We start from the raw sequence: 19,106 nt of genomic DNA on the forward strand, positions 1-19,106 counted from the left end.
GACAAAAGTAGGCGCACAAAACACACCCTCAGCGGCACAGGGGCGGCCGGGTTCAGTGTACAAAGCAGGCATCGGGTTTCAGGTAGGAAACAATGGAGGGACCCGGGGGGTCACTCTAGCGGTGCAGGCAGGCACAGGGGGGGCTTCTCAGGACAGCCACCACCTGGGCTAGGCAGAGGGTCGCCTGGGGGTCACTCCTGCACTGAAGTTGGGTTCCTTCAGGTCCTGGGGGCTGCGGGGGCAGTGTTGGTTCCAGGTGTCGGGTCCCTTGTTACAGGCAGTCGTGCTCAGGGGCAGCATCTGGATTCTCTCTGCAGGCGTCGCTGTGGGGGCTGAGGGGGGTCGTCTCTGGTTACTCACGGGCTCGCAGTCGCCAGGCAGTCCTCCCTGAGCTGTTGGTTTTCTGTAGGTCGAGCTGGGAAGGCCGGGTGCAGAGTGTAGAGTCTCACGCTTCCGGCGGGAAAAGTGAAGCCTTTGGAAGTTGCTTCTTTGTTGCAAAGAAGTAACTGGTTTTGAACAGGGCCGCTGTTCACAGGAGTTTCTTGGTCCTGTAGTCCAGGGCAGTCCTCTGAGGCTTCAGAGGTCGCTGGTCCCTGTCGCATGCGTCGCTGGAGCAGGTTTTCGAAGTTGGAGACAGGCCAGTAGGACTGGGGCCAAATCAGTTGTTGTCTTCCTCCTTCTCTGCAGGCTTGTAGGTCAGTAGTCCTTCTTTCTTCAGGTTGCAGGAATCTGATTTCCTGGGTTCAGGGTCGTCCCTAAATACTCAATTTAGGGGAGTGTTTAGGTCTGGGGGGGCAGTAGCCAATGGCTACTGTCCTTGAGGGTGGCTACACCCTCCTGGTGCCTCCTCCCTGAGGGGGTGGGGGGGGCACATCCCTATTCCTATTGGGGGAATACTCCAAAATCAAAATGGAGGATTTCTAAAGGCAGGGGTCACCTCAGCTCAGGACACCTTAGGGGCTGCCCTGACTGGTGGGTGACTCCTTGTTTTTCTCATTACCTCCCCTGGACTTGCCGCCAAAAGTGGGGGCTGTGTCCATGCGGCGGGCATCTCCACTAACTGGAGTGCCCTGGGACATTGTAACACAAAGCTTGAGCCTTTAAGGCTCACTGCTAGGTGTTACAGTTCCTGCAGGGGGGAGGTGTTAAGAATCTCCACCCAGTGCAGGCTTTGTTTCACAAAGGCTCTCACCCCAGGGGGTCAGAAACTTGTCTCTCAGCAGCAGGCTGGCACAGACCAGTCAGTCCTGCATTAAAGGATTGGGTAAAATACATGGGGCATCTCAAAGATGCACCCTGCCTTAGGGCTGTAAAGCCTGCTAGAGGGGTGACTTACCTATGCCACAGGCAGTATTTTGTGTGCATGGCATCCTGAGGGGGATGTCATGTCGACTTTGCCTTTTTCTCCCCACCAACACACACAATCTTCAATGGCAGTGTACATGTGTTAGGTGAGGGGTCCCTTAGGGTGGCACAACACATGCTGCAGCCCTTAGGGACCTTCCCTGGTCACAGGGCCCTTGGTACCACTGGTACCTTTTACAAGGGACCTATCTGTGTGCCAATTGTGGAAACAATGGTACATTTTAGTTGAAAGAATACTGGTGCTGGGGCCTGGTTAGCAGGGTCCCAGCACACTCTAGGCAGAGGGTCGCCTGGGGGGCACACCTGCGTCGAAGTTCGGTTCCTTCAGGTCCTGGGGGCTGCGGGTGCAGTGTTGGTTCTAGGCGTCGGGTCCCTTGATACAGGCAATCGCAGTCAGGGGGAGCCTCTGGATTCTCTCTGCAGGCGTCGCTGTAGGGGATCGGGGGGGTCGTCTCTGGTTACTCACAGGCTCACAGTCGCCGGGGAGTCCTCCCTGAGGTATTGGTTTTCTGTAGATCGAGCCGGGGGCGTCGAGTGCAGAGTGTAGAGTCTCACACTTCCGGCTTGAAACGTGAAGTCCCTGGAAGTTGCTTCTTTGTTGCGAAGAAGTAGCTGGTTTTGAACAGGGCCGTTGTTCATAGGAGTTTCTTGGTCCTGTAGTCCAGGGCAGTTCTCTGAGGCTTCAGAGGTCGCTGGTCCCTGTCGGATGCGTCGCTGGAGCGGGTTTTCGAAGTTGGAGACAGGCCGGTTGGGGCCAAATCAGTTGTCGTCTTCCTCCTTCTCTGCAGGCTTGTAGGTCAGCAGTCCTCCTTTCTTCAGGCTGCAGGAATCTGATTTCCTGGGATCTGGGGAGCCCCTAAATACTGGATTATTATACGTACAATTGTCCTAATCTGTGTCAAAGGAACGCAACACAAGTCTCCTTTCTTGTGGTGATGGCATGTCCTGATGGAGAGGTGGCATTCCGATGGAAGCAGAGCTTGGCCTTGACAGAGGCTACAGTGTTACAGAGTTCTGAGTCAAAGAGCAGAATAGGCACTGCGTCTTACGGCATTGAGAAATTTGGCATAGGCACGGAGGCTCAGGGGATCAGCATGGAGTCGGAATGGGTGCTTGAGGAGGAACAATGGTGGATTTGGAGTGTACAACTGGTGCCAACCTATGGTGGTACCCCAGATGCAGGAGGTCTTGACACTCTGGGGTCTGAAGGGCACCCAGAGCCAGTCTAAGGATCTGAACTCTTCCATCAGCCTCAGTGTCACAGGCGGCTCCAGAATTTCTAGTTGTGCCAGGACAAAACTTCGATGTCGATTGACTTCAGACGCAAGATCAAGAGGCATGACAATACCCTTGCACCTTCTTAAGAGTTTGTATTGGCAAGGGGCTAAATAGAGGCTGTTTTTTGTATTTTTTCTTTGACTTACCCAAAGATTTGGTGTGACGACGACTGACCTTCGGAATGACTTCAGTGCCTTCTGGACAGGAAACAGGACCAGGACCGACGCTTCAAGTTGGACCAGTCATGTAGCAGAGTCTTTCAGTACTTGCCAACATATAGCTTAGCCTTGCGGTCTCATTTGGCAATCCATCTTCTCAAAACTCAGCCACTGCAGGCCTTAAGAGTCGTGCCTTAACCCCAGACACCACAGGTAAACCTGGTGAGGATCCATCACAGATATTTGTTTGGAACAGTCCTGGGTTTGAAATCTGTCGTTTGGGAGGTGACATTTCCCTTGTATATTGACAATGTTTGGGTTGAAACGCTGTCTCAGAAATGAAAGGTAGCTCCAAATCCGTGCCTGGCGATACATTAAGAAAGGAACTGGTGTCAGTGTGCTGTAGTGCCATCTATATAGGCAACGCACATCATTTCTGGAGTGAAAAAGCATCAGTGGGGAACCACATGGCACCACTAACCGGCATGCAGAGGTACTGCTCAAATATTTTCAGATATAGTTTGACACCTGGGGAATATTAAAGTGAGCTATCTGCATTTAGTCTCTGTAAGAGCTCAGCATGCAGGGGTGCTGCTTATGTGCAGCTCCGCACCCTCACCTCCAGGTAGAAAGAAACCTGTATGGAGCCACATGGTGTCACCCAACAGTGTGCAGTAGCACGGTTATTCGAAGATCCGGGTCCAGTCTGGGGAATAATCTACTGGTGAGCAAACTGCAATCAGGATTAAGAAAATGTTTTTTATTGCTGACTGGTCCACTGTAGCAGAGGAGAATCTAAATAAGCAATAATACTTTTCTTAAGTACAACGCTCAACTTTCTACATCTCTTTAAGATGTTTCTTATAGAATAAGCATTTTCTCTCTCTTAACTAAATGATCACATATTTAGATTCATGTCATTAATAAAAATAAAATAAAAAATGCCTTGTAAGAGTTTTCGCTTTTATGAGACAACCTCCACAAACATCAAGAATCTGCTTCTAAGAGATGTAGTTCTTTAATTAAATATATGTCCTAATGCCATTTTCGAACCTAATAAATGATGAACTCTCTATACAGGCAGATTTGGGACTGGAAACTGAAAGAGATTACCTCTGAATGCTATCTAATTATCAGGTGCAGAAACCCCTGCAAGGCTACATTAAGTACTAAAGCAGACTAAGTCAGCCTCATCAAAATGACATCATGGTGAAGAAAAATGCCTCTTGCTCTATGCCACACAACGAAACATCAGTTTAAAGGAATATCACATTCATGAATACAACTAAAGAGATCAACTTACCCATTTTCAGCTACTGTTGAGCATTATTGCCTTTCATGCCCTTTTTCTAGTAGGTTCCTTACTGCAGAATACAAGGCTCCCCATTACATTGTCATCATCATCATCATCATCATGTCAATTATAGCACCATATCCCTTGCAAGGCCTCGTCGTTCTGTGACACAATTGCGTTATTACACAGAGGACACAAAGCACATGCCTATAGCTAGAGCCAAAATGCTCAATCCATACATTGCTAGCCAAGGATATCTGCATATTTAATGCCTAAAGGAGTTTGATGTGTGGTATGGTTACCCATAACCGAAAACTGATGTGAAACAGTAATTCTTCTTGCTTATATTCTGGTGAGAAGTCTGTTAATTCTAACACCTTGCCCTACTGACTGCATAATATGCAGCCAATGCAGTTTAAATGGATGAAGCACTGATATTAGCACTCCATGAATCAATAATTTCTTAGTGTTGAACTTAATTTAAATCACTGCACCAGGTGACAACATGTCGAAATACCAGACAAAGCGCGGTCTGAAAATAACAAATAGTGAGATGAGTGAACGCTAAAAATGAACATGAGAGATAAAAGGGAAGAAAATGAAGCACTGATGATGGGAAAAAAACTGAAGCAAATTCAGAGAGTACAGAGCTCAATAAAAATGCACAAAAATAATTTCAATATGTGAATCAGGTGGAAGGTTATGCCTCAGAGGGTGCCAAGAATCTGCATGCATCTGTGTCAGCTATGTATCTTCAAAATTGATTAATTTATGTTGAAACTTTGTCACACAAATGCATGGCAAAACATGTATTCACCTCTTCCTCCTGTTCATTCATTTCACTTTCATTTCCAGACTGTTCCTCTGTCTCTGCCCCACCATCCTCTTCATCATCATCATCATCATCTTCCAGGTTGACTCCTTCTGACATGGAATGTTTAGAATCTTTGTCGTTAATGAGACCTGAGGAACAAAAACCAGCAAGTATGAACCTCACCAATCGCACAGTCTAAAGCTGCTCTAACATTGGGTACACCATTCAGAGTGCCAGAATTCAAAATATATAAAATCAGGCCCATGAAAATAAAGAAACTCAAGAAAGGAAGGGACAAGTAGGATTAAAAATAAGAAAACTACTGAATATGTATAAGTAACAGGGATTTCAACATATGTTAATAACAGCACATGTGAACTCTATAATTTTGCACAGAATTACTTCTAGATGATTGGACAAACAGCAATACCATATAAGGATATAGCAAAAAGCATGCACCTTGAAGGACTGTTTGTGCTTGAAAAGAGTTTCACTGGTAAAAAGGTCTATCATGCACAGAATTCAAAAAGCATCTTCAGACTCACAGGCGAGACTGGTTTGAAGAGGAAGTTCAAGGGAGGTGTAATGTGAGAAATCTATGGATGGACTCCAATTTAGAAAGCAAGGGTGGTCAAGCCTGTAGGAAGCTGGCTCTGTATACTACATCAAAATGAGATATAGTGTGCACAGAGTCCAGGGGTTCCCCGAGAGGCTTGACAGAGGCAATAATAGATATTATTAATGCTCTATTTGTGGTACTGTGGTCGAGCAGGTAGGCATATCAGAGGGTAGTGTTAAGCCTTTGTTGTACACACACAAGCAATAAGTGAAAACACACACTCAATGACTTAACTCCAGGCCAATAGGCTTTTATAAAGAAAATGAAAATGTCACTTACCCAGTGTACATCTGTTCGTGGCATCAGTCGCAGTAGATTCGCATGTTTTGCAATAGCTCGCCATCTGGTGTTGGGCCGGAGTGTTACAAGTTGTTTTTCTTCGAAGAAGTCTTTCGAGTCACGGGACCGAGTGACTCCTCGTTTTGTCTCCATTGCGCATGGGCGTCGACTCCATCTTCGATTGTTTTTCCCCGCAGAGGGTGAGGTAGGAGTTGAATTGTAGTAATAGTGCCCATGCAATGGAGTGACTAAGTATGCACCTATTTAAGGTTGAGATGATACATATATAAATAATTGAAGGTAACTTCCAAACTGCTACAGGCTCCCGGGGAGGCGGGTGGGCACATGCGAATCTACTGCGACTGATGCCACGAACAGATGTACACTGGGTAAGTGACATTTTCAGTTCGATGGCATCTGTCGCTGTAGATACGAATGTTTTGCATAGACTAGTAAGCAGTTATCTCCCCAAAAGCGGTGGATCAGCCTGTAGGAGTGGAAGTAGTCTGAAATAATGTTCTTAATACGGCTTGACCCACTGTGGCTTGTTGTGCGGATAACACGTCTACACAGTAGTGCTTGGTGAATGTGTGAGGCGTAGACCATGTGGCTGCCTTACATATTTCTTGCATTGGGATGTTTCCTAGAAAGGCCATGGTAGCACCTTTCTTTCTGGTTGAGTGTGCCCTTGGTGTAATGGGCAGCTGTCGTTTAGCTTTAAGGTAGCAGATTTGGATGCATTTAACTATCCATCTGGCTATACCTTGTTTTGATATTGGGTTTCCTGCATGAGGTTTTTGAAATGCAATAAATAGTTGTTTAGTCTTTCTGATGTTTTTTGTTCTGTCAATGTAATACATCAATGCTCTTTTGACATCTAATGTATGTAGTGCCCTTTCAGCTACGGTATCTGGCTGTGGAAAGAACACTGGAAGTTCCACTGTTTGATTTAGATGGAACGGTGAAATAACCTTTGGCAAAAATTTAGGATTGGTCCTTAGGACGACCTTATTCTTGTGTAGTTGTATAAAAGGTTCCTGTATTGTAAACGCCTGAATCTCGCTTACTCTTCTTAGGGAAGTAATGGCGATGAGAAATGCCACCTTCCAGGTTAGGAACTGTATGTCGCAGGAGTGCATGGGTTCAAAAGGTGGACCCATAAGTCTAGTTAGGACAACATTTAGGTTCCATGAAGGAACAGGTGGTGTTCTTGGTGGTATAATTCTCCTAAGGCCCTCCATGAATGCTTTAATGACTGGTATCTTATATAGGGAAGTTGAATAGGTAGTCTGCAGGTATGCAGATATTGCTGCAAGGTGTATTTTAATGGAAGAGAAAGCCAGGTTAGATTTTTGTAAGTGAAGCAAGTAACCCACTACATGTTCTGGAGTTGTGTGTAATGGTTGTATTTGATTAATATGGCAGTAGCAAACAAACCTCTTCCATTTACTTGCATAGCAGTGCCTGGTGGATGGCCTTCTGGCTTGTTTTATGACTTCCATACATTCTTGGGTAAGTTGTAAGTGCCCGAATTCTAGGATTTCAGGAGCCAGTTTGCTAGATTCAGCGATGCTGGATCTGGGTGTCTGATCTTTTGGTTGTGCTGTGTCAACAGATCTGGCCTGTTGGGCAATTTGATGCAGGGTACTACTGATAGGTCTAGCAGCGTTGTGTACCAGGGTTGCCTTGCCCAAGTTGGTGCTATCAATATGAGTTTGAGTTTGTTTTGACTGAGTTTGTTTACCAGGTAAGGAAGGAGAGGGAGAGGAGGAAAAGCGTTAGCAAATATCCCTGACCAGTTCATCCATAGGGCATTGCCTTGGGATTGTTCGTGTGGGTATCTGGATGCGAAGTTTTGGCATTTTGCGTTCTCCCTTGTCGCAAACAAGTCTATCTGAGGTGTTCCCCAGAGTTTGAAATAAGTGTTCAGAATTTGGGGGTGAATTTCCCATTCGTGGACCTGTTGGTGATCTCGAGAGAGATTGTCTGCGAGTTGATTTTGGATCCCTGGTATAAATTGTGCTATTAGGCGAATTTGGTTGTGAATTGCCCAACGCCAAATCTTTTGTGCTAGCAGGCTTAACTGCGTGGAGTGCGTCCCCCCCTGCTTGTTTAGATAATACATTGTTGTCATGTTGTCTGTTTTGACGAGAATGTATTTGTGAACTATTATTGCTTGGAAAGCTTTTAGTGCTTGAAAAACTGCTAGAAGTTCTAGGTGATTTATATGCAGTTTTGTTTGATGTACGTTCCATTGTCCTTGTATGCTGTGTTGATCGAGGTGTGCTCCCCACCCTGTCATGGAAGCATCTGTTGTTATTACGTATTGTGGCACTGGGTCTTGGAAAGGCCGCCCTTTGTTTAAATTTATGTTGTTCCACCACAGAAGCGAGAGGTAAGTTTGGCGGTCTATTAACACCAGATCTAGAAGGTGACCCTGTGCTTGTGACCATTGTGATGCTAGGCACTGTTGTAAGGGCCTCATGTGCAGTCTTGCGTTTGGGACAATGGCTATGCATGAAGACATCATGCCTAGGAGTTGTAGTACCATCTTTGCGTGTATCCTTTGTGTTGGATACATGCGTTGTATGATGGTGTTGAAATTTCGAATTCTTTGTGGACTTGGAGTGGCTACTCCTTTTGATGTGTCTATTATGGCTCCCAGGTATTGTTGTACCTTGCGCGGCAGAATTTTGGATTTTGTGAAATTGACGGTGAACCCTAGTTTGAAGAGGGTTTGTATGATATGATTTGTGTGATTTGAGCACTGTATTAACGAATGGGCCTTGATTAGCCAGTCGTCTAGATATGGGAACACATGTATTTGCTGCCTTCTTATGTGTGCAGCGACTACCGCTAGGCATTTGGTAAAGACTCTTGGTGCGGTTGTTAATCCGAAAGGCAGTACCTTGAATTGGTAATGTATTCCTTTGAATACAAACCTTAGGTATTTCCTGTGCGATGGGTGTATTGGTATATGGAAATAAGCATCCTTGAGGTCTAAAGTTGCCATGTAGTCGTGTAGTTTTAGCAATGGCAATACTTCTTGTAGTGTGACCATGTGAAAGTGGTCTGATTTGATGAAAGTGTTCACTACTCTGAGGTCTAGGATTGGTCTCAGCGTTTTGTCCTTTTTTGGTATCAGAAAGTACAGTGAGTAAACTCCTGTGTTTATTTGTGTGTTTGGCACTAATTCGATTGCATTCTTTTGCAATAGTGCCTGCACTTCTATCTCCAGGAGATTGGAATGGTGTGTTGTCAAATTTTGTGCTTTTGGTGGTATGTTTGGAGGGAATTGTAGAAATTCTATGCAACAACCATGTTGGATAATTGCTAGAACCCAAGTGTCTGTAGTGATCTCCTCCCATGCTTTGTAATAATGACTTATTCTTCCCCCCACTGGTGTTGTGTGGAGGGGGTGAGTGACATGTGAGTCACTGTTTAGTAGTAGGGGTTTTGGGGCTCTGAAATCTTCCTCTATTTCTAGGGAATTGCCCTCCTCTATATTGTCCCCGAAAACCTCCTCTATACTGTCCCTGGTAACTGGACGGTGTTGCTTGTGAGGTGCTGGCTTGTGTGCTCTGACCCCGAAACCCCCCTCGAAAGGGCGTTTTACGGAATGTGCTGTAATTCCCTCTGCTCTGCGGGGAGTAGAGTGCGCCCATGGCTTTGGCAGTGTCCGTATCTTTTTTGAGTTTCTCAATCGCTGTGTCCACTTCTGGACCGAACAGTTCTTTTTCATTAAAAGGCATATTGAGAACTGCTTGTTGAATCTCTGGTTTAAATCCAGACGTTCGGAGCCATGCATGCCTTCTGATAGTTACAGATGTATTAATTGTCAGTGAAGCTGTATCTGCAGCGTCCATGGAGGAGCGGATCTGGTTGTTGGAAATGGTCTGTCCCTCCTCAACCACTTGTTTTGCCCTATTTTGTAAGTCCTTGGGCAGATGTTCAATGAGATGTTGCATCTCGTCCCAGTGGGCTCTGTCATAGCGCGCAAGTAGTGCCTGGGAGTTCGTGATGCGCCACTGGTTTGCAGCTTGTGCTGCGACTCTTTTACCAGCTGCATCGAACTTGCGGCTTTCTTTATCTGGGGGTGGTGCATCTCCAGATGTGTGAGAGTTGGCCCTTTTCCTAGCTGCTCCTACAACGACAGAGTCTGGTGGCAGCTGTGTAGTGATGAAAACCGGGTCTGTAGGAGGCGCCTTATACTTTTTTTCCACCCTTGGTGTGATTGCCCTACTTTTGACCGGCTCCTTAAAGATTTCTTTCGCGTGCCGGAGCATACCAGGGAGCATAGGCAGGCTTTGGTATGAGCTGTGGGTGGAGGAGAGTGTGTTGAATAAAAAATCATCCTCGACCTGTTCTGAGTCGAGGCTTACGTTGTGAAATTGTGCTGCTCTAGCCACCACTTGAGAATACGCGGTGCTGTCTTCTGGTGGAGATGGCTTCGTAGGGTATGCCTCCGGACTGTTATCTGACACTGGGGCGTCGTATAGGTCCCATGCGTCTTGATCTTGGTCACCCTGGCTTATGGTGGTGTGAGCTGGGGAGTGTGATGGAGTTCGTGCTGGTGAGACGTTAATCACGGGCGGAGGAGAGGGTGGTGGGGTAACTCTTTTCACCACTTTTGGTTGTGGTGTCTGTTCAGTTTGGAACTCCAACCTTCTCTTTCTTCTAATGGGGGGAAGGGTGCTTATTTTTCCTGTCCCCTGCTGTATGAAGATACGCTTTTGCGTATGGTCCACATCAGTTGATTGTAGCTCTTCCTCAAACCTATGCTTTTGCATTTGGGAGGTTAGCGAGTGCTCTTCTGTATAAGAGCCTGAAGCTGGGTCGCTTGCAGTTTGTTTCGGTATCAAAACCCTGTCTGCGTGTTTTTTCGGCTCCGAGGTGACTTTTTTCTTTTTCGGGGCCGAAACCTCTCGGCGTCGATCTTCTTCGGTGCCGCTGTCTCGGCGTCGAGCCGTGTCCACATCGGCATCTCGGTGTCGAGGCTTGTCTCCAGCACTTTCTCGGTCCCGAGACGGCTGCGTGCCGGTGTCTCGACCGGAGTCGGACGACCTCGGCACTGTTTGGGCCTTTTTCGGTGCCGACGGTCGGTCACCGAATTTATGGGTGGAGCCATGGCCTGATGGCAGTGGCGTCCCCTGGGCCTTGTAAATCTTTCTCTGTGTGGTTTTCGACGTCTTACTCACGGTTTGTGTATCGTCGAATCCTTCGGAGTCCGATTCTTGGATCGAGAAGGTACCTTCCTCTTCCTCGAACTCTCGGTGGGCTGTCGGCGCGGACGCCATCTGAAGTCTTCTGGCTCGACGGTCTCGGAGTGTCTTTCGGGACCGGAACGCACGACAGGCCTCACAGGTGTCTTCACTGTGCTCAGGTGACAGGCACAGGTTACAGACCAAGTGTTGGTCTGTATAGGGGTATTTATTGTGGCATTTGGGGCAGAAACGGAACGGGGTCCGTTCCATCGGCGTTCTTCAGCACGCGGTCGGGCGGACCAGGCCCCGACGGGGGATCGAAAAACTACCCCGAAGGGCACCGGAGCTCTTCGATCTTCGATGCGGTGTAGAATCCAAGTACGGCGATCCCGAACGCAACAATACCGACGAAAATCTTCCGAAATTAGCTAATTTTCCGTTCCGAAACTCGGAGCGACAGGAACACGTCCGAACCCGATGGCGGAAAAAAAACAATCGAAGATGGAGTCGACGCCCATGCGCAATGGAGACAAAAGGAGGAGTCACTCGGTCCCGTGACTCGAAAGACTTCTTCGAAGAAAAACAACTTGTAACACTCCGGCCCAACACCAGATGGCGAGCTATTGCAAAACATGCGTATCTACAGCGACAGATGCCATCGAACATATTGTTTTGTTAATATATTTTTAGAACCACAACATTCATTTAGCAGGTAAGTACATTAAATGTAAGGTACTTTGCATAGTAATTCTTAGGACTTCGAATAGAATCAATATTCTCCACAGTTTTCTTTAAAATGGCAAAAAGCTATTTTAAAAGTGTACAGTGCAATTATCAACAGTTCATGGGGAAGGTAAGTAAAGTACAGGTTCTGAGGTAAGTACCACACTTACAGGTTCAGTCTCCGGGGCATAGGTAGTCCACCGTTGGGGGTTCAAGGTAACCCCAAACACCCAGCACCAGCAACACAGGGCCGGTCAGGTGCAGAGGTCAAACAGGAGCCAAAATAACATGGGCACCTATGGAGACAAGGGGTGGTCCGGTTCCAGTCTCCTTGCAGGTAAGTAACCGCTTTGTCGGAGGGAGGACTGGGGGGTTTGGAGGAGTAATGGAGGGGCCCCAAGTAGGCACAAAAACCACACCTTCAGCAGCACAGGGGCGGCCAGGTGCAGTGTACAAACAGGGCATCGGGTTCTCAATAGAACTCTATTGAGGGACGCGGGGGTCACTTAGGTGCTGAAGGTAGGGTAGGGTTTGTAGTCCCCTGGAAGCTTTTCAGGGGTTGCTGGTCCTACAGAACGCGTTGCTTCTTTTCTTGTAGCTTTTCGAAGCAGGAGATGGGCCGGTATGGCTGGGGCCGAGTCAGTTGGTGTCTCCTTCTCTTCTCTGCGGGGTTTTCAGCTCAGCAGTCATTCTTCTTTCTAGAGGTTGTCAGGAAATCTGCTGAGCTGGATTCAGGGTTGCCCCTAAATACTAAATTTAGGAGTGTGTTAGGGTCAGAGGGATGGCTAGCAAATGGCTACTAATCCTGAGAGTGGCTACACCCTTTTTGTGCCCACTCTCTATCTGGGGAGGAGGGCACATCTCTATCCCTATTGGTCCTAATGGATGGAGGACTTCTCAAGGAGGGGGTCACTTCAGCTCTGGTCACCTTAGGGGTGGACCTGGCAGAAGGGATGACTCCCCCTTGTTATTCTCATTATCCCTCCGGACTTGCCGCCAATTAGCTGGAGTGCCCTGGGGCACTTCCAACACCAGGCTTGGGCCTTTTGATGCTCACCGCCAGGTGTTACAGTTCCTGCAGGGGGAGGTGTGAAGCACCTCCACCCAGGACAGGCTTTGTTTCTGACCACAGAGTGCACAAACTCACTAACCCCATGTGATCAGAAACTCGTCTGGAAGTGGCAGGCTGGCAGAGACCGGTCAGCCTTGCACTAGCAGTTAGGCTAACATACAGGGGGGCATCTTGAAGATGCCCTCTATGTGCATATTTCAATAAATCCCACACTGGCATCAGTGTGGGTTTATAGTGCTGAGAAGTTTGATTCACAGTAGCCATTATAGTGCTGTGGAGTTCGTTTTTCACAAACTTCCAGACCATATACTTTTTATGGCTACCCTCCACTTACAATGTCTAGGGTTTTTGCTTAGACACTGTAGGGGCATAGTGCTCATGCACATATGCCCTCACCTGTGGTATAGTGGACCCTGCCTTAGGGCTGTAAGGCCTGCTAGAGGGGTGACTTACCTATGCCACAGGCAGTATTTTGTGTGCATGCCATCCTGAGGGGGATGCCATGTCGACTTTGCCTTTTTCTCCCCACCAACACACACAATCTGCAATGGCAGTGTGCATGTTAGGGGAGGGGTCCCTTAGGGTGGCCCAACACATGCTGCAGCCCATAGAGACATTCCCTGATCACAGGGCCCTTCGTACCACTGGTACCTTTTTCAAGGGACTCAACTGTGTGCCAGGGGTGTGCCAATTGTGGAAACAATGGTACATTTTTAAGTGAAAGAACAGTGGTGCTGGGGCCTGGTTAGCAGGGTCCTAGCACACTTCTCAGTCAAGTCAGCATCAGTATCAGGCAAAAAGTGGGGGTAACTGCAACAGGGAGCCATTTCCTTACAGGTACGAACAGTTTTCCTGTAAGGTTCTTTAAAATCGTAAAGAAAATAGTCCTTTTCTTTTGTCAAAATTGGAAACTCAAATGTAAGTGCTGCAGTATTTGTGAAAAGCAGTATCTTCTAGGGGGAAGTCAATTGGTGTTGGAGAAGGAGATGATGGTGCTGGCAATATATTATCATCCCATTCGTCCTGGTGGTCCTAAAGCTCTCCTTCCTCTCGGTCTCCCTCAGATGATGTAGGATGATCTAACTGTGACCTGAAGAGAACGTGGCAGACATGGAGTAAAAAGCAACGGGTGGGAAGATGCTGGAGTTGAAGATGGAGGTGGGACAGAACTGCGCTGAACAGGGTCTGCAGAGGGCAGAAATCTCTTTTTTTTTTTTAGTCTAAGAGCATCATTTGGAAAGCCGTTACCAACGCTGATGGCATACATACCATTTGTTCTTGATATTGGGGTTGTTGCTGTGAATGTAGTTGGTCGAAATACCGCTGCTCATTGTCTTTTCCTTCAACAGAATACTCCTGGCTTTTAACGTGCAATTGTGATGGGCTAATAGCAGCCTCAAAAACACTGTCCTCGTCAGAGTCTTCATCCAGGAGGTAGGAGGGTACTACTGAAGGCTCTTTACTTGGTGATGTGCGAGATGAGGTCATTGATGATGGAAGTGTCTCAAAGTACATTTTTCTTGTCGGCAAGGCTGTTGACGAGGTAAGCACCATCGAAGGGTCCTCGCCTGTGGACATGGGCGCCGTCATCAGTGGTACCATCAACGAGCGGGTCAGTGTCGACGGGGCTGTCATCCTCGACGGGTGCATCATCGTAGAAGGAGGCGTCGACTAAGAAGTAATCTTGAGTGTCGACTAAAACAGGTGTGAAGTAGGCCAAGAATGCTGTCGTCTACGAGGAGGATGTGGCTATGGACACTGCATTAGTGTTCGCAGTATACGCCGTCTTCGCTGCAATCACCACTTTAGCTGATGTGATCGTCAACAACGATTTTCTACTCAACAGTGGAGTCATTGACAAGCTGTCCATCAGCGGAGTCGAAGAAAGCTTTTTAAAAGTATGTTTAATTTGAAGTGGAGGAGATTTTTAAAAGCTTTTGTGAGATTTTGAAGCCTTTACCTCCACTTAAGGTGCAGACTGCAGATTGCACTCCTGAGGAGACTTAGATCTTATGTCTCTGTGGGAATCCTGAGACTTTTTAGAAGCCTTCTTGGGTGTTTCATCAAGAGAGTCAGCAGGAGACAACTCTGTATGTCTCTTAACAGGAGTCTTTTGAGAGGATATAGATGATATCGCTCTCTAATTCAGAGATATGATTGTCTCTTGACTCAAGTCTCTGCAGCCACAGAAGGAATCGCCCATTGTGGCCCTTCAACGTCTTATTAGAAAAAGTGTGACACACCATCCATCATGTGGGATTCTGATCCAGATATGGTCAGTAAATGCAGTCCTTGTGAGGGTCATCTACGTGGAGCTTCTTGTTCCTGTAAGTGCCACAGGGTCTGAAGAACCCATCTGTATGTGTTTCTGATATATTAACACATCAGTTTGACACCAGAAACACAGAATATCAATATCCAGGGTGAATCTGTGAGAAGTTGTTGAAACAAAAAACAAAAATCAGTAGACAATCAGCAAAGATCCTTTGATGGAGTTGTGAGGAAAAAACCGAGCAGAGCTCAGTGGAGACTTCCTAGCACAACGTGTGGTAGAAAGTCTGAGGCACTGGAACTACTCTGAGAAAGGTTCCATAGTGGTGTTGCCTGATCCTCAAGTTTAGTCCTTTTTTGCACAATGACTATAAATGATAGGATACTAAACCAAAAGGCCCAGGTCCTATATATTATGTCCATGTTGACACTATTTTATTTTTTAATGTATCATCTCCATGACCGTGGAATGATTTAAGCATGTGAATCTATGAAAGTTTCAATACAGGAGTAACAAAACCTACTGAGCTATCCACACAAGTACTAATTTAAATAAGGTAGAGGCTACTACTGCAGAGCTTGAGTAGGCAGCTTTACTGTCAGCTCCACTTGCCATTAAAAAGGCTGCTTGTCAATCCTTAAACTGTCGTTTTACTATAGAAAGCTGAGTGCTCACCTAGACTGGAAGTAGACCATAGAACAGGGAGTTTTATGCTTAAGAGACAAAATATGTCCTAAGTTAGATCTGCACTTTCACATTCTTATGCCCACTTATATAGGTGATGTCTCACCCATACTGCGAATCATACATTTACTAATAAAAGGACACAGCTAATGACACTTCCAGTCAGGAGGTGAGAAGACTGCTTATACATTCAAGCACACACCCAGATAGCAGTTATGCCTTCAGCAGTATTGGTTACATACCCTTGTACTCATGTTATTTACATAACTATCTGATGGGACACACAGGGGTACTGATATTCTCCCTCAGAATTGAAGCCTAGCAATGAAAAAACCTTCTCACCCATCTACATAAGTACTACTTTAAATATGGCTCAGGCCTACTACTACACAGTCTTAGTGTGCAGGTTTACTGTCAGCTCGATTTGCCGTTAGAAAGGTTCCTTGACAATCCTTAATTTGTCCTTTTACTACAGCAAATTGAGCCTACAGATAGGCTGTAGTTATGTGGTAGAGCAGGACACTTTCTGGTTATAAGATGAAAGTTTTAGTTACTTAGACATGCATGTCCAGACTGCATTGCTCACTTATATATGCAGTGTCCCACCCATAATGCAACTCACGTAGTGTGAGGAAATGGCTCCCTGTTGCAATTACCCCCCACTTGTTGCCTGATACTGATGCTGACTTGACTGAGACGTGTGCTGGGACCCTGCTAACCAGGCCCCAGTACCGGTGTTCTTTCACCTAAAATGTACCATTGTTCCATCAATTGGCACACCCCTGGCACACAGATAAGTACCTTGTAAGAGGTACCAGTGGTACCAAGGGCCCTGTGATCAGGGAAGGTCCCTAAGGGCTGCAGCATATGTTGTGCCACCCTAAGGGACCCCTCACCTAACACATGCACACTGCCACTGCAGATTGTGTGTGCTGGTGGGGAGAAAAAGGCAAAGTCGACATGCTGCCTGTGGCATAGGTAAGTCACCCCTCTAGCAGTCCTTACAGCCCTAAGGCAGGGTGCACTATACCACAGGTGAGGGCATAGCTGCATGAGCAATATGCCCCTACAGTGTCTAAGTCTATTCTTAGACATTGTAAGTACAGTGTGGCCATAATAAGTATATGGTCTGGGAGTTTGTCAGAAACGAACTCCACAGCTCCATAATGGCTACACTGAATACTGGGAAGTTTGGTATCAAACTTCTCAGAATAGTAAACCCACACTGATGCCAGTGTTGGATTTATTAAACAATGCACACAGAGGGCATCTCAGAGATGCCCTATGTATTTTACCCAATTGTTCAGTGCAGGACTGACTGGCCTGTGCCAGCCTGCTGCTGAGAGATGTGTTTCTGACCCCATGTGGTGAGGGCCTTTGTGCTCTCGGAGGACAGAAACAAAAGCCTGCTCTGGGTGGAGGTGCTTAACACCTCCCCCCAGCAGGAACTGTAACACCTAGCAGTGAGCCTCAAAGGCTAAGGCTTCGTGGCACAATGCCCCAGGGCACTCCAGCTAGTGGAGATGCCCGCCCCCTGGACACAGCCACCACTTTTGGCAGCAAGTCCAGGGGAGATAATGAGAAAAACAAGGAGGAGTCACCCACCAGTCAGGACAGCCCCTAAGGTGCCCCGAGCTGAGGTGACCTCTGCCTTTAGAAATCCCCCATCTTGGTTTTGGAGGATTCCCCCAATAGGATTAGGAATGTGCGCCCCTTCCCTCAGGGAGGAGGCACAAAGAGGGTGTAGCAACAGGGAGCCATTTTCCTACACAATCCCTCTGGGGATTTTTAGGATGTCAGTATTCTCTCTGACCCTATTTATATTGCTGCCACCATGTATGGGTGCTAAGCCCATTTCTCATCTCCCCTTTCTATAGCTAGGAGCTGCTTCTCCAGAGCTAATCTTTTGGCCATCCTTGCTAAAAGGATGTCCTCCTCATTGAGGCTGCCCTCAATGTTCACAGAGGAACTGGACTCCCCAGTGGAAGAACCAGAATCTCAGAGTCTGTGACTTCTAGAGACAGGTCTCCCTAGTTAGGGTAGGAGGGGGGAGTTCTATCTCCAGATCCCCAACTTCTTCCCCATCTGAGGGGAGGTCTTCCCCTTCAGTAGGGTGGTCCCTAGTGTCTTCTACCAAGAGCTCCTGCAGCTTGACCTTGGTAGGGTTGAACCCTCTTTTAATTGGTCTTAACTTACAGAGGGACCTTAGCTCTGCCATCCCTAGATGCAGGTAAAGGGTGAGGCCGAGTTCCATCACCATCTCCTCTGAGTTACTCATTATGTCTCTAGAAATTGTAATTACTCTTTAAGAAACTAAAAACTACTTCTAGTACTTAAATCCTAACTTTTACAAAACCTTTAAACTTAAAAAAGAGATGCTAACAGGAACTTACACAAGGCCCTAGCAAGACTTTTAAAAATGTTGAAAAATAATCAAAATTCAAAAATCAATTTTCTAATGACAATTTTGGAATTTAGTCGTGTGATCAGGTATTGGCTGAGTAGTCCAGCAAATGCAAAGTCTTAGACCCCACCGCTGATCCACCAATGTTGGAAGCTGGCTATGTATATACTATATCAAAATGAGATATAAGCCCTCCTTACAATCCTGGCGGTAAATGCTGCCTAGCGCCATGGTGACGGCCTCCAACATACTGTGACCGCAGCGGTATTCCATGGCATACCATGTGGCTGCCCCATCCCAGGAGTGATGCATCTGTCACTACTGTGAGATCTGATTAGGGAAGGGAGAAGGATCTGCTGTTGACCCAAATCTGGATTCAACAGCCACCACTGCAGGTCTTTCACAGTTACCTCCGAGATCTGAACCATGTCTGAGAGATTCCCCTGCTGCTGTGCCCACTGGAACTTCAGGTCCCACTGCAGAGCCCGCATATGCCATCTGGCATGTTGGACCGGCAGGATGCAGAAGGCCATGAGGCCCAGCAGGCTCAGTCATTCTCACCGAAATCCAGGACAGAGGCTGAAACATAGGTATCATAGACTGAATATCCTGGACTCGCTTTTAGGGAGGATAACCTAGAAACTGCACTGTGTCCACAACAGCTCCGATGAAAGGGAGCGTCTGAGAGGGAGTCAGGTGTGGCTTCGGCAAGTTTATAGTGAACCTCAGTGAATGCAGGAGGTTCGCCGTAGTCTGGAGGTGGGAGACCACTTTCAGGGGTGTGTCCGCCTTCAACAGCCAAGTCATCGAGGTAGGGGAAGACTGGAAACCCTAACCTGCGCAGATGACCTGCAACTACTACCATCACTTTTTTTGAACACCCGAGGGGCCGTGAACTGAAAGTGCTTGTTACCTACCACCAATCATAGTGGGCCGACAG

General features: G+C 47.0%; 1 protein-coding gene across 10 annotated transcripts in view; it reads right to left on the reverse strand.

Annotated features, from left to right (window-relative positions):
• UPF2 (UPF2 regulator of nonsense mediated mRNA decay) overlaps positions 1-19,106 on the reverse strand; it is a 765,941-nt gene that overhangs the window by 321,050 nt on the left and 425,785 nt on the right. For all 10 annotated transcript variants that reach the window (XM_069228662.1, XM_069228663.1, XM_069228659.1 and 7 more), the window contains one exon: positions 4,913-5,058. In XM_069228662.1, the coding sequence (XP_069084763.1) occupies positions 4,913-5,058 (146 nt within the window). The remainder of the gene's footprint in view (positions 1-4,912; positions 5,059-19,106) is intronic.

Source organism: Pleurodeles waltl, chromosome 4_1 (genome assembly GCF_031143425.1).
Source record: "Pleurodeles waltl isolate 20211129_DDA chromosome 4_1, aPleWal1.hap1.20221129, whole genome shotgun sequence".
NCBI lineage: Eukaryota > Metazoa > Chordata > Amphibia > Caudata > Salamandridae > Pleurodeles > Pleurodeles waltl.